Source organism: Notolabrus celidotus, chromosome 9 (genome assembly GCF_009762535.1).
Source record: "Notolabrus celidotus isolate fNotCel1 chromosome 9, fNotCel1.pri, whole genome shotgun sequence".
In the NCBI taxonomy this organism is placed as follows: domain Eukaryota; kingdom Metazoa; phylum Chordata; class Actinopteri; order Labriformes; family Labridae; genus Notolabrus; species Notolabrus celidotus.
This window is the reverse complement of record NC_048280.1, coordinates 15,305,756-15,317,886: the sequence shown is the minus strand read 5'-3', so window position 1 is coordinate 15,317,886 and position 12,131 is coordinate 15,305,756. Positions and strand designations below refer to the sequence as shown.

General features: G+C 38.5%; 1 protein-coding gene across 4 annotated transcripts; it reads right to left on the bottom strand.

Annotated features, from left to right (window-relative positions):
* Positions 1-2,231: 2,231 nt before the first annotated feature.
* mier3b (mesoderm induction early response 1, family member 3 b) lies at positions 2,232-10,378 on the bottom strand. 4 transcript variants are annotated; one of them, XM_034691375.1, is made up of 13 exons: positions 10,276-10,378; positions 9,438-9,462; positions 7,760-7,905; positions 7,509-7,631; positions 7,251-7,374; positions 6,715-6,788; positions 5,305-5,377; positions 5,006-5,157; positions 4,729-4,810; positions 3,523-3,617; positions 3,312-3,439; positions 3,035-3,189; positions 2,232-2,877 (listed from the first exon to the last, which is right to left on the bottom strand). In XM_034691375.1, exons 1-13 carry the CDS (start codon positions 10,282-10,284, stop codon positions 2,402-2,404), a joined length of 1,662 nt encoding a protein of 553 aa, XP_034547266.1. In that variant the 5' UTR covers positions 10,285-10,378; the 3' UTR covers positions 2,232-2,401. The 4 variants fall into 4 exon arrangements, with proteins under 4 accessions (XP_034547266.1, XP_034547269.1, XP_034547268.1 ...); XM_034691378.1 differs by having other exon boundaries at positions 10,293-10,315; XM_034691377.1 differs by lacking the exon at positions 10,276-10,378 and adding an exon at positions 10,018-10,263.
* Positions 10,379-12,131: the final 1,753 nt, after the last annotated feature.

Here is a 12,131-nt window from a genome sequence, read left to right as displayed (position 1 = left end):
GTGCTTGCTTGCACACACAAGTCTCATACCAGAGAGATCAATAAAATATCACATTTTCGAGAGTTCACAGGGTGGTGAAAAAACCTACTTCTACTACTTAATGGCCTTTACATTCTGACAGTTTTTCTGAGTCTTTGTACAAACCACAGGTGAAATAAATATCACTGCACTGCTAAAGCTAGAAGAGCTTGGAGGACCTACTGCATTATGCACATTGCATTTAAAGAGAAACTAGCTCTCCACATACTCAGTGCAGCAGCCATCCCTTTACCATCAAGACAAATATAGACAACGACATGTAAAAAGAGTTTTCAGAGGAAAAAAAGATGAGCGTCTTTTACACATGGCTGCAGGTTGTGAATGCAAATTTGCAACACTAGAGTTAATATCAATACGTCTTCAGGTAAAGCCGTTTTTCAGTGGTACACTCGAGAAACAGACCCAGCTGGCATGCGTGGTTTCAGCTGAGTCCTGGGGATCATGACTTTCCAAAGAGAGCAAAAATAATTCAAACACCAAGTCAACCGGTAAAATTCGAAACCCAAAATATCTGTACATATCTACAAATTATTGCCTTTTGACAAGGAATCAAATTAAACCTTTGTATCAACACAGATTTACAAGTGTAAGAGGTCAGTTAATAGACTTTTTAAAGGCTATTTGCTAAATATTTACATAGAAATTAGAAGTGAATATCTTCTCTGATGGTGGGCATGGAAACTGAAAAACTTAAACTCAATGGATGATTTATAGGTACGAATCCTTTCTGTACACACACCATGATGATTTCAAAAATCTATGGACATGACAAACATGATGCACCCCTGAAACAAACTAATTATTCATAGCACAATGCATAGATAAATTAAGTAAACACTACTACTGCATCCAATCAACTGACAATGGCCCGCTTAACATTTTACAATTCATAATAATGGACTTCAGTCGAGAGAAAACAGCTCCATTTCTGCTACAACAATCCCAAAGAAATTGTGGACCAAATTATACAAATCACCCCCCGGACTGTTAAGGTTGGGAAGAAGCTGAATACAAAAACAGACATAATACTGCTAGAAGGTTTCCCCAAGCTTGCCAAGTGGTCTGGAAATGGCAGAAGTTAATTAAGGAGCATATTTTAACATTCATTTTACAACAACTAAAGAACATGCACAGCTAAACTTGCCTAATAGTAGCATGAGTCAAAGAAGGAGTTCAAAAGATTGAACAAAATCTCAAAATAAGAAAAGACTATTCAATAAATACATAATTTATGGTGCCTGATGTGTTTTTAAATAACTATTTAGTCTAACATCTTTGCATTGTTGTATGGCTGTTCCGGTTTGCTTGTCTGACTGATACTTTCCTAGATAGAAAAAGGATTTCAAAAAAGTTGTATCCATCTGTAAAACAAGTTGACTCCTACTGCATTACACTGCACAGGCGTTTGTTTGTGATCACCTGTAAAGAAAAAATAACATGGACCCGGGTTTATAATTAAAGTTTAACTACATGGGATTTAAAAAAAAAAAGCTGTTGCAGACATTCAAACGTTCCAGTTTGGCAACTTTGAAGAGTTTAAAAGTAAGCAAGCAGACACGCTACAAATCCACAGGAGGAAAAAAAAAAAAGGAAAAGGAACAGGAAGGCCTCAGCAGCCGAAGCTGCAAACACTTCCTGTTCTCCAAACTAATCTCCATGCTAGTGTTGCTCTTCATACAATGTGTAGCCAGGTTTAATAAGGGGGTAAAATAAACCATTTGCACCAGGCTGGATACTAAAAAGTACCTGTAAACCAAACACTAATTTAAGAAAATAAAAGTACCACTTCAAATAAGAAAGACGAGCAGCTAAATACTAACACTAGAGGCAGAAAAAAAAAACATCGCCAATTTTGGCAGCTGGAAAGAATGGCAGGATAACATACTGTAGCTCCGAAGATGTTGTGTGTAGCTGTGAGGGAGGAAGATACACAACTCTCCTACTGCAGCCTCTGGGCCCGACTGGACATGGACGTTACACATCTCAAGACCGCAAAACGGAAATAAAATAAATGGCTATATAAACTCTTGAGAGAAATCAAGATTTTAGTTCTATATGATAGACATCACTGATGTCATATAACACAAAATAATGAAAACAAAAAGTATATTCATATACATATATATATATATATATATATATATATATATATATATATATATATATATATATATATATATATATATATATATATAGAGAGAGAGATATGTATGTATATATATATATGTATATATATATACATATATATATATATATATATAATAGAATTTAAACAAATTGGATTCTCCAGTGAGGTCAGTCTTATGTACACGAGGGATGAGGGATCTCAAAAGGGAAGATTAAGGGAAGACGAGGAGGAAGATCACTCTGTCTGAAGTGCTGCAGTGTGCTGTGTATGGTGCCGTGCATGTGCTCCGAGAAACCCGTTAGGCTCCCCGCTGCTGGCCAAGCTCCCAAAGTCTGTGACGGACACGGCCATTTTGGCGCCGGTGATTCGGTGGTGATGTGTCGCTGTCCTTCGGGCATCGAAGTCCACCCCGAGGTTACCCACTGACACGTCATTGATAAAGGAGTCAGGCAGGGCCATCTTGAGTCTCTTGGAGGGTCGCTCGCAGTCCTTGTTGACGCACACTCCACCTAGCTGGCCCAGGTCGGAGTGGTAGAAGCCAGCGTCAAGCATGTTGAGGCAGTCGGGGTCTGCGCCGTTCGAAGGGAACCCAAGGGATTCATCGTGGTTCAGGGACCCGCGATGGAGACTTTCCAGGGGAGGAAAGCTGTAGGAATCCAGGCAACTCACCTCTGCAGGGCTGCACACTGTGGCCACAGTGTTACTTAGGGCTGCAAAGAGACGGGACAATAAATCACTACTTAAAACTGGGAACAATCAGATTCAACGGGCACAAATCAAGTTGACTGAGGGGTGAAGACTTGAGTATCATGAAGTATTTCCTTTTCAGGTTTTTCCATAAGATTATAACTAAGTCTCGTTACTGACCTGTGAGGTCACTGGCAGTGATGGAGTTGAGCAGGCTGAGTTGTTGGTCTGTTGTTGTCTCCAGCCTTCCTCCTCCACCTGCTCCTGAACACACAGATGAGGAACTGTCCACTGCCAGTCCCTCTGCTTCATCCACCAGCCGGTCCATCAGGTCACTGGATACAAAGATGCACGTTTAACAACACATTTCCTCAAAATGATAGAAATGATCATTTTTTTGGAAAGACATAAAGAGCAAAATGCTGACAGATATACTGAACGTTACTCTGCTACTCACGTTACACCGGGATAGCTGCTGTACTTTTTCTTGCCAAACCGATTCTGCTGCACAAAGAAGTCAAAGCGCTCCGACTTTTTCCACATGTAGTAAAACGCCACACATTCTGCTACCGTTCGTGTTGTGACCTGAGGAAGGGGAAGAAGCCGTTAAGAACATTCAAAAATAAATTTGTACTGCTTTATACGTCGGGGAGAAAGCTAAGACTCACTTTGTGTTTCTGTATCAGGTGAAAGTTCTTATCATACATCTGTAGTGCATGTTCAAAGTTCTTGCATTCCTCTTCTGACCACGGTGGTGATTTTTCTGAAATGAAAGAATAATTTGTCGATACTGCAAAACAACACAAAACACAGGATTACATCACACTCACAATGATAAATACAAGGTGGAGGATTGAAAGTTGTGTAATAAATCATTCTGAGAACTATAATTTTGGCATTTCTGACGACTCAAATGTTGATTACACTTTGATCAAATTAAATTGTTTGGTAAGCTGTTGATGTTTCCTTCTTACACTCAAACAAGTGATTACAGAAGCAGATAATGGATGAAACTCCGGGTGATGTTAAATAATAAAATGATGGAAAGAAAATTATACCCCAACTGTTAGCTTGTAAAAAGTCAAACACTGAACCAAAGGATTTGCAGCAGAAGTGCTCAGGCCTGTGAGGATTTCATTCTTTGTTTGCAGGTTTTTTTAAAACATCTTCTAGCAATGCACTTAGCTTGATAACAAGTATTAGAAGACATAACTCAAATCAAAATGTTTCACCCAGTGATTATAGCTAGGTTGGAGGTTCTGGTTGGCACAAATAATTCAATGCACCATCCATTACACCAGAATTAAGTTGACAATCCTGAACTATGAACTGTAACCACGCTGGGTTTTTCACTGGAATTTCTGTGCAATGACTTTTTGTTAAAGATTAAAGCTGCTGTTGGTAGGAATGGTGGAAAAAACGTTACTTTTTTTCTGCTGGGTTTGGAGAAAAGGTCATAATACCCATCAGTACTCATTGGTAAGTGAAGTAATTTGAGACTATTGGGAAATCTCTGCGTTTTCCTATGCCTTTGTATCAGGCAATATCATTCCCCTCGTTCCCGTTATGACGGACCAATCATAGCTAATCTCCAATCCTCTGGCCTGATTGGTTAAGGGGCGGCCCCTACTACGTCCTCCGATTGGTTATGAGTCCGGCACTATCATGACTGCACACACCGATCTGTGTGGGGGGCTAAGAGGAAATCTGGTTGGGAGGGATAGTGTTGACATTCGAAGTCCTTCTCTCTGAACAGATGTTTACTCTGTGACTACCAACAGCAGCTTTAAGGTATTAATTGTACAAATGTACAAATGATAATTATGTTGCATCAAAAATAAATCTTCCTTAAAGAACCCGTTTTCTTGTCTTACCTTTTGAAGACTTCACACGGCTGCAGTATCGCTCTAGTGCTTCACGGGTGTTGTAGTTGCACTTGACAAGCTCGTGCAAAGCCTAAATGAAAACAAGGTCAAAATGTGAATACTGGATATGTACCTCTAAAAAAAATTTAATATCACATCATTATTGTTCTACGGTGTCCTGAATAGAAATAATAATTCAGCTTGCATAAGCTCAAACACTTGGCCAATGCCATGCTTAATTCTGTTCAACAACATAAAAGCCTTGAAGAACAAAGACCTGACTGACCTGCTCATTGTCCCGGACATGGAACCCCGGTTTATCACCGCCCGCCGTCTTTTCATCTGTTGTCCGTGACAACACATCAAACAGGAAACTCCTAACCTTGTTTTCTGCCAGTTTACCTGGGCTCCATAATAACTCGTCTTCATCTTCGTAAACTGCAGAGCAAAGTACATTACAGTCAGACAGGTCTACTTATGATCATGTTTTGATTGTGGGGAAAGAAATAATGGATACGATCAGAATAAATCACATCTGAGATACAAGCTGAAAACAAAACAACACCAAAAAAAAGCAGCAGTTACCTTTCTCCCCATCCTTGTAGTGACAGAGGCAAGTAGGAACCTCTGCTTGGTACTGTGTCCCCACCATTATTTCCTACAATAAGAGCAGCAGATCAGACCATGTTTAGAAAACTAGTGCAAATTCAACTTAAAGCTCCTGTGGGGAAGTTTCAGTTCATGTTAATTCTGGCACCCCCTGTGGACAAAGATGTACATCTTTCTTTACCAATTTTGTCCTGAACATGTGCATGTCCTTTTTTTTTTTGTAAGTTATATTTTTTGGGTGTTTCCAACTTTATTCATAGAAGAGAGGACAGTGGAGAAGTGTAGGAAACTGGGAGAGAGTGGGGGAATGACATGCAGGAAAGGAGCCGCAGGCCGGATTCAAACAAGCGACAACCTCCGGTCTAAAAATATGAGTCCAGTGCGGAAGTTCTACAAACTGCAGTTCATAGAGGATCCGATTGAGGCTGGATCCCGAAGTACCGGAAAACCCATACACACCAATTCAAAAGACGATCTTTACAGTAGAAATAAACATGTTTACAGCCTGGTGCAAAAGACGAGTGTAGTCTGGATAGCTATTTTTTTTCTATATTTCAAAGATATTGAGATTACAAGTCTTCCAATGAGAGGCACAGCTGACTTGATTGACAGGTGGGAACACTGTGACTGTTGGCCAGGAGGCTCAAAGCCCACCTCTTTTCGTCACAATCGCTCGACAGCAGCAATATGGCTGGAGAAGACGATTGGCCTCAAAACAGCGCTTCAGAAACAGGTGGGTGGCGGTGGGTGATACTAAGTCCATATTTTATACAGTCTATGGATTCAAACTGGGGCCACTCGCTACATTGGCACTACCGTTAGGCCGCGCCTGCAAGTCCTGTTTTTAACAAAAATCCTCATCCCCAGGCACGGACTTAGCCTAATGGTTAAGATGTGCGCCCATAAAGCGGTTGTCCCGGGTTCCAATCCAGCCTGCAGCCTCTTTCCCGCATGTCATTCCCCCCACTCTCTCCCTGTTTCCTATACTGTCCACTGTCCTCTCCTCTATAATAAAAAGTGTAAAAGCCCAAAAATTATAACTTTGGGGAAAAAAAAAAATCCTCATCCTGTTTTATTTAGAAATAAACATTGGAAATATCTGCCATGTAAAATATTGAAAACAGCTGTTTCTGTAGCATGCAGTAAATCACTTCAACCAACACCTACCCCCCACCTGTTGTTCCATGGATTCAAAATAGAAATATAATAATAATAAATCTTTATGTGGATGGTCTTGTTGACTCTTGATACATTTAGAACGACACTAGCATTAAATTCATACTGTTTCATAATCAGCTAAAAAAACCATCACAGGAGTTTTAAACCATAGAGATAACTTCTTTTATACATCCCAAACATTGAACGAAAGTCAAAGGTGTCATTTACCTTCCTAGAGTCCTCTGGGCTTGGTCCATCATCATCACACTCTGACTCCTTGTCACCATCAGATATAGCGTTAGCTATAAAAACAAAAAGGAACAGTTATAAACCCTCAGAGGTCAATAAGTATCAACATTTGCATAGTTTTGCGACTATAACATTAGGTAACTGAAACTCTGCAAACACAATAAACATAACTTCACTGTAATAATTTGAGCAACTCACTAGTCACTCTGAACGATAACAATGTTTCTAGAATCTGTCTATTGATCAATAGATGGAAAACAAATCACCAAAAACTGCAAACTTTCTGTGGTTGATTAGTTTTCTGAGTCTGCGCACACAAAAAGTAAGACACCAGCTTTGAAAATGTAAAGGTTTGCTGATTTGATTCTTTGTTTTATCTCTTGTTGTAACAATAGAGCACTTTGCTCAAATAGTATAAATGCAAAACACTGCACTGTAAAAAAAAATTACAAACAGTTCCCTTTTACTATGCACCAACATTTTGGAAGATGTACAATGTAAAACCTGTCACTTACATCGAAGTGTTCTTGGGAAGAAATCGGTAGCCTCATGGGATGTGACAGAAGGGGTCAGATCATCAGCGGAGGACTGGGTCTCTTCCTCATAGTCTCCAGACAGAAGGTCTTTAGCTATTTCCTCCTATGAACGTAGAAAATATTCACTGAATTCTGGGGCAGACAATGAATAGTCCACAGAATACCTAAATTACATATCATAGATCAATAAAATTACTTATTCTTTTCCTCATCTTGATGTAACAGCAGTTTTTTTACCTTGTCCAAAGTCATGTCAGGCAGCTCATCAGTTAGGTCTCCAGAGGAACTGTCTATACTGGAGCCTGCTGAGGCCTCGTAGCGATAGATGGCCAAAAGTTCCTCCAACGGCATGTTCCCCTCCTGACAGAGAAAAATAAATAAATGTGTTTTTTCTGAATAACAAAATATTAAGAGTTAAAAACACTATGCATTTACTAAACTTTTCCAAGTACAAATTCAGGTTTTAAAGTCATCATTCATTAGTTTACCTTTTCTAGGTCTGCAATCTCAGAGCGGAAATCCCCCCCTCCCTCCAGAGACTCTTCCTCCTCCAGAGTCCTCTCGTCATCATACTCATGAACTAACATTTCTGCCGTTGGGTCAAAGTCATGGTCTTCTGACGATAAAGAGCCAACTTGAGAGAGAGAGAGAGAAGCATAAAGGAATCATAAATATCAATACAAACACATTTTTCAATTTTAGCTCTGTAAATAAAAGGTTATTACATATAAAGATGTGATCAAACAGAATAACGACACTTTTTAAAATCAAATGTCCAACTTTTTAAGACTAACAGTGAAAAATGACTACCACTTTTGCACAGCAGAACAAATTAAGACAGGTGTGGCATATCTAACAAACTTAAAACTCAAGTTTATTTTCATGTTGCTGATTTTATGCATATTTGCAGCTCATTCTGTTAAAAAGTATTCTTGGACTTGCATGTTCTCATTTTCTTTCCTCCTCTCTTCTGCTTGTGGTTTGTGAATGCGCATGTAATAAGTTCACTAAATGCCATTTATGCCCCATGAGCTAAAAAACTACCACGAAAAAAGGACGATTACATGTCTCAATATTCGATCTAGACAGTTAGATTTACTTAAATATGCAGACATGTTAAGAAATTAAAGATCTGTCAGATGTAAAAATAAGACTTTTTTAAGGGCCTTCAATTTTCAAATTCTTTATCCAGACGTTGTAAGATTTTGCAATAATCAGCATAAACTAGGGATGTAAGGATATACCGCAAGGTAAAAAATCAATACAAATAAGGGTGGATTAAAATCGATTCAACATCATTTGTATCGGAATATTATTCTTAAACTGTAGAAGGGGCTATCTGCATTATACTCTGCTTGTTCAACATCATTAAGTCTCTTGTGCTGCTCTCTCATCACTCGCTGAGAGGAGGTGTTTTAAGTTTAAAGCATGTTTCAGAATCAGCTGAATGCACACAGCGGAGACGCTCAGCTGGGGGCTGCAGCTGAGTGACAGGTCTCCACAAGCACTTTTTTTCTCCTCTGCTAATTCCCAATTCAAAGAGATTGACCTTATTTGTTTTAATATTTATTACTTTCATTTGGGAATCATTCACCTTCCATTTCTCTATAATTGTTCTGAAATTTTCCAGCAAGGTATTTTTGTACTGACATTTTTCAGGGTTTTTTTTTTTGCAAGGTACTGAAAAAAAGTGTGCAGTGATTTTATTTGAGTTAGAACACACCTTAAAAATGAAAAATGATTACTTTGTTTACAAAGCAATATCAGAGAAATAATATATATTGCAACTGTCCATGTCTGAGAATTGAAATAAAGTAAGTTATTCAAATTTTGAGTTCAATCCAGTCTTCTAGAAAATCATTAGTGAATCGTATCGTGAACCAAAAATCAGGATTAGAATCGAATCGTGGGTTGAGTGTATCATTACATCCCTAGCATAAACCCTTTAAAACTTGACCTATTTAGCAAATACAAACTCACAATCTTACATCAATTAAAAAGCATTTTAGAATACATTACAACTGTAATAATTCTGTCTAGTGAGTTTATCTATTTTATCTCAAATGATTGTTATTTATTTCATACAGTTCCTATCTATTCCTAGGAATACTCATTCAGTGGCCACATGTACTTTAAATACAAATAGAACATTTCAAGTTTTCTCACCTGGACTTGAACTCCCTAGGGAAGCCTGCAAAAGAAGAAAATCAGAACATGAATGAGAGCTGAAACATGGCTTCAACAATATGAATGATCAGGATAGCGCTTTGACCTAAACGAGTTAATAAAGCACAGGAAGATAAGATGATGATGATCCGTGTATGTTGTGCCCGGTGAACAGAGTTAGGTTATAGAAGTACCGCTAATGTTACCTGAAATAGGTGGCTAACGCAGCGTTAGCAGCGAATAACACTACAAACTGGGGGCAACAGTGAGGATATATAGTCCCGATTGTGGTGGAGAGACAATCCCTAACTCAGACGGTCATTAAAAAGCAGAAGAGTGTGTTGAAGGGACAGAATGATTCACGCAGAATCGGCTCTTGTAACATTTAGCTAGCTTAGAGCCTGCTGGTAACGCTAAGCATCGAAAAATGTAAACACTAATTTCTTCTGCGCGGCAATCCACAGCCTCTGGCGGTTTCAACAGTTAACATGCCGAGTTATTGAGTACAAAAAGAAAAACTGGAATTATTTTCATGCCGACCCCGATTTCATCTGTTGTTTCTTTTAACCAGCAAGCTAACCTTAAATTTACGTATCAATTTACACAGCCGCTACACCGAAGCAGCTGAGAGGCGCAGCGGCCTTGTAGTGAAGGATGAGTCCGGACATTCAAGCATTTTTTAGAGCAGTAACACAAAAAACTATGACACAAAACACACTGTACACAAGGAAAAAAACATCATTTCTTCAATCGATAGCATAAAAATGAAAAATACAGTAGACGTTATTTAAAAATATCGATTTAAGATCGATTGCTTCTCCCCTGTTTTCCCTCTTACCTCCGCCATATTGGTACCTTTAGCTGATGGGCTCTTTCTGGCGCAGTACCCGGATGAACGCTCTGAGCCAATCAGAGGTCCAGGTGTCCGCTGTAGTCGTGACGCCGTTTAAACCAACCACTGATCAGACTAACGGGGATCATAAATGCACGAGTAATCCACGGTATATAAAACATGCAAAATGCACATTTTGATCAAACATAATTACACACATTGCATAATAGCGCTTTGAGAAAAAAATCTTACAAAGTAACACTTCACTGGAAGCTTCCCAGAACGCTCTCATGACATCCCAGCTGATTTCCTGTACACATACCAATGCAGTGACTAATCACAGGTACTGCAATGTAAAACGAGATGTTGTATCAACATTCACAGTTTTGCCCACATATGTTATGTATTTCACAATTTATTTTGCGGAAAAGCCTTGATTTCGCTATTAGTGGCACTCAAGAGTTTTTAGTGAAAAGTAGCCTAATAAAAGTGTCCTACCTGCATGTTGGGAAGAACATTTATGTTTCTATTTCTTTAATTAAAATAAAATATAGTTAGCACATCAGTTTAGTTCACATTTAATTATCAACAATGTACAGAAATCCCTTTTCAGAAACTAAGATTGCAATATTATAATTTTTAGGATTTCTACTGGCCAGCAGAGGGCAAAAGTACCCTTCAGAAGAAACAATCCACGACACAACCATCTTTTCCAATTTTTTCAATTCAATTTGCTTTATTGGCATGAACAAAGACATGTTGCCAAAGCACATAAGATTCATACACATATATAGATTACACACACTCACACACACATATATATATGTTGTAAGATATGCTTATTTTTTACCTCTTTAATTTTATTTTTAATTTGAATTGCCAATAACTAATAACTTTTTAATAATTGATATTTCATAGGCTCTTGTTTGCTTTATATTTTTTGCACTGTCTACTCTGTTACTGTGACACATGAATTTCCCCGTTGTGGGACAAGTAAAGGACTCTCCTGTCTCTTATCTTGTATTCATTACATATTATATATATTACATATTTTATAAGCATTAATAAACAATGGTGTCACCCATACAGCATATATCAATGTCCTCACTTGATGCGGTATGCTCATAAAACCTTCACTTAAAATCAAATACTATGGAATGGTGCGTCCCTCAGGCTGTGACAGGCAGACACATATTTAGCAGCCAGGGGAGCTGCTGACCCTTCCCCCAGGAGAACGGACAGTTTCTCTTCTGGGGTCAATGTTGGGGAGTTTGTTACCATTTTAGTAATTTCCCTGTAGTGGGAATCTTGCTTTCCTCTTTCTCCATTTCTGTCTGTTTCTGATGACTCTGGAATCTCAGCACATTTGATCAGTTACTAACATGTTAACATAGACTGTGCAAATGAAAGCTCAACCACCAGTAATACCAGCATTTTTCCAGTTTTAATTTGCTGTTTAGATTGTTTGACTGTGTATATCAGGTTGTTTAAATATTATATGGTAAATGTTCACAGTGATGGGGTTAACAGTAGTTGCTAAATTACAGGTTCAAGGTTGTGAATGTCTCTATATGTGCTGCTGCAATAAGGGGACATGAAGATGTTTGTGCATTGGAGGCTTGTGAAAAACTACATCCTGCGTCAATGAAATCCAGGAAAGGAGGTGAGTGTCCTTCCTGCATCACAGCATAGTTACTCATGTGAGTTTTACTGTGTTGAGCAACTATTTTTTGTTAGATCTTATCAATTATGTTTTTATGTGACAGCCATGCAACAGCTTTTAAGTGTGGGCAGCATCATACTGAATTGATTTTCAAGACTGTTGGCTCTTCTTACAAAATATACCCTTTCCTGTGATGGCA

Coding starts and splice junctions, on each gene's coding strand:
- mier3b (XM_034691375.1), bottom strand. Junction 6,789..7,250: donor CTTCCCAAGAACACTTCGAT/GTAAGTGACAGG, acceptor TTGTTTTTATAG/CTAACGCTATATCTGATGGT. Junction 2,878..3,034: donor CACTGCCAGTGACCTCACAG/GTCAGTAACGAG, acceptor GTCTCTTTGCAG/CCCTAAGTAACACTGTGGCC.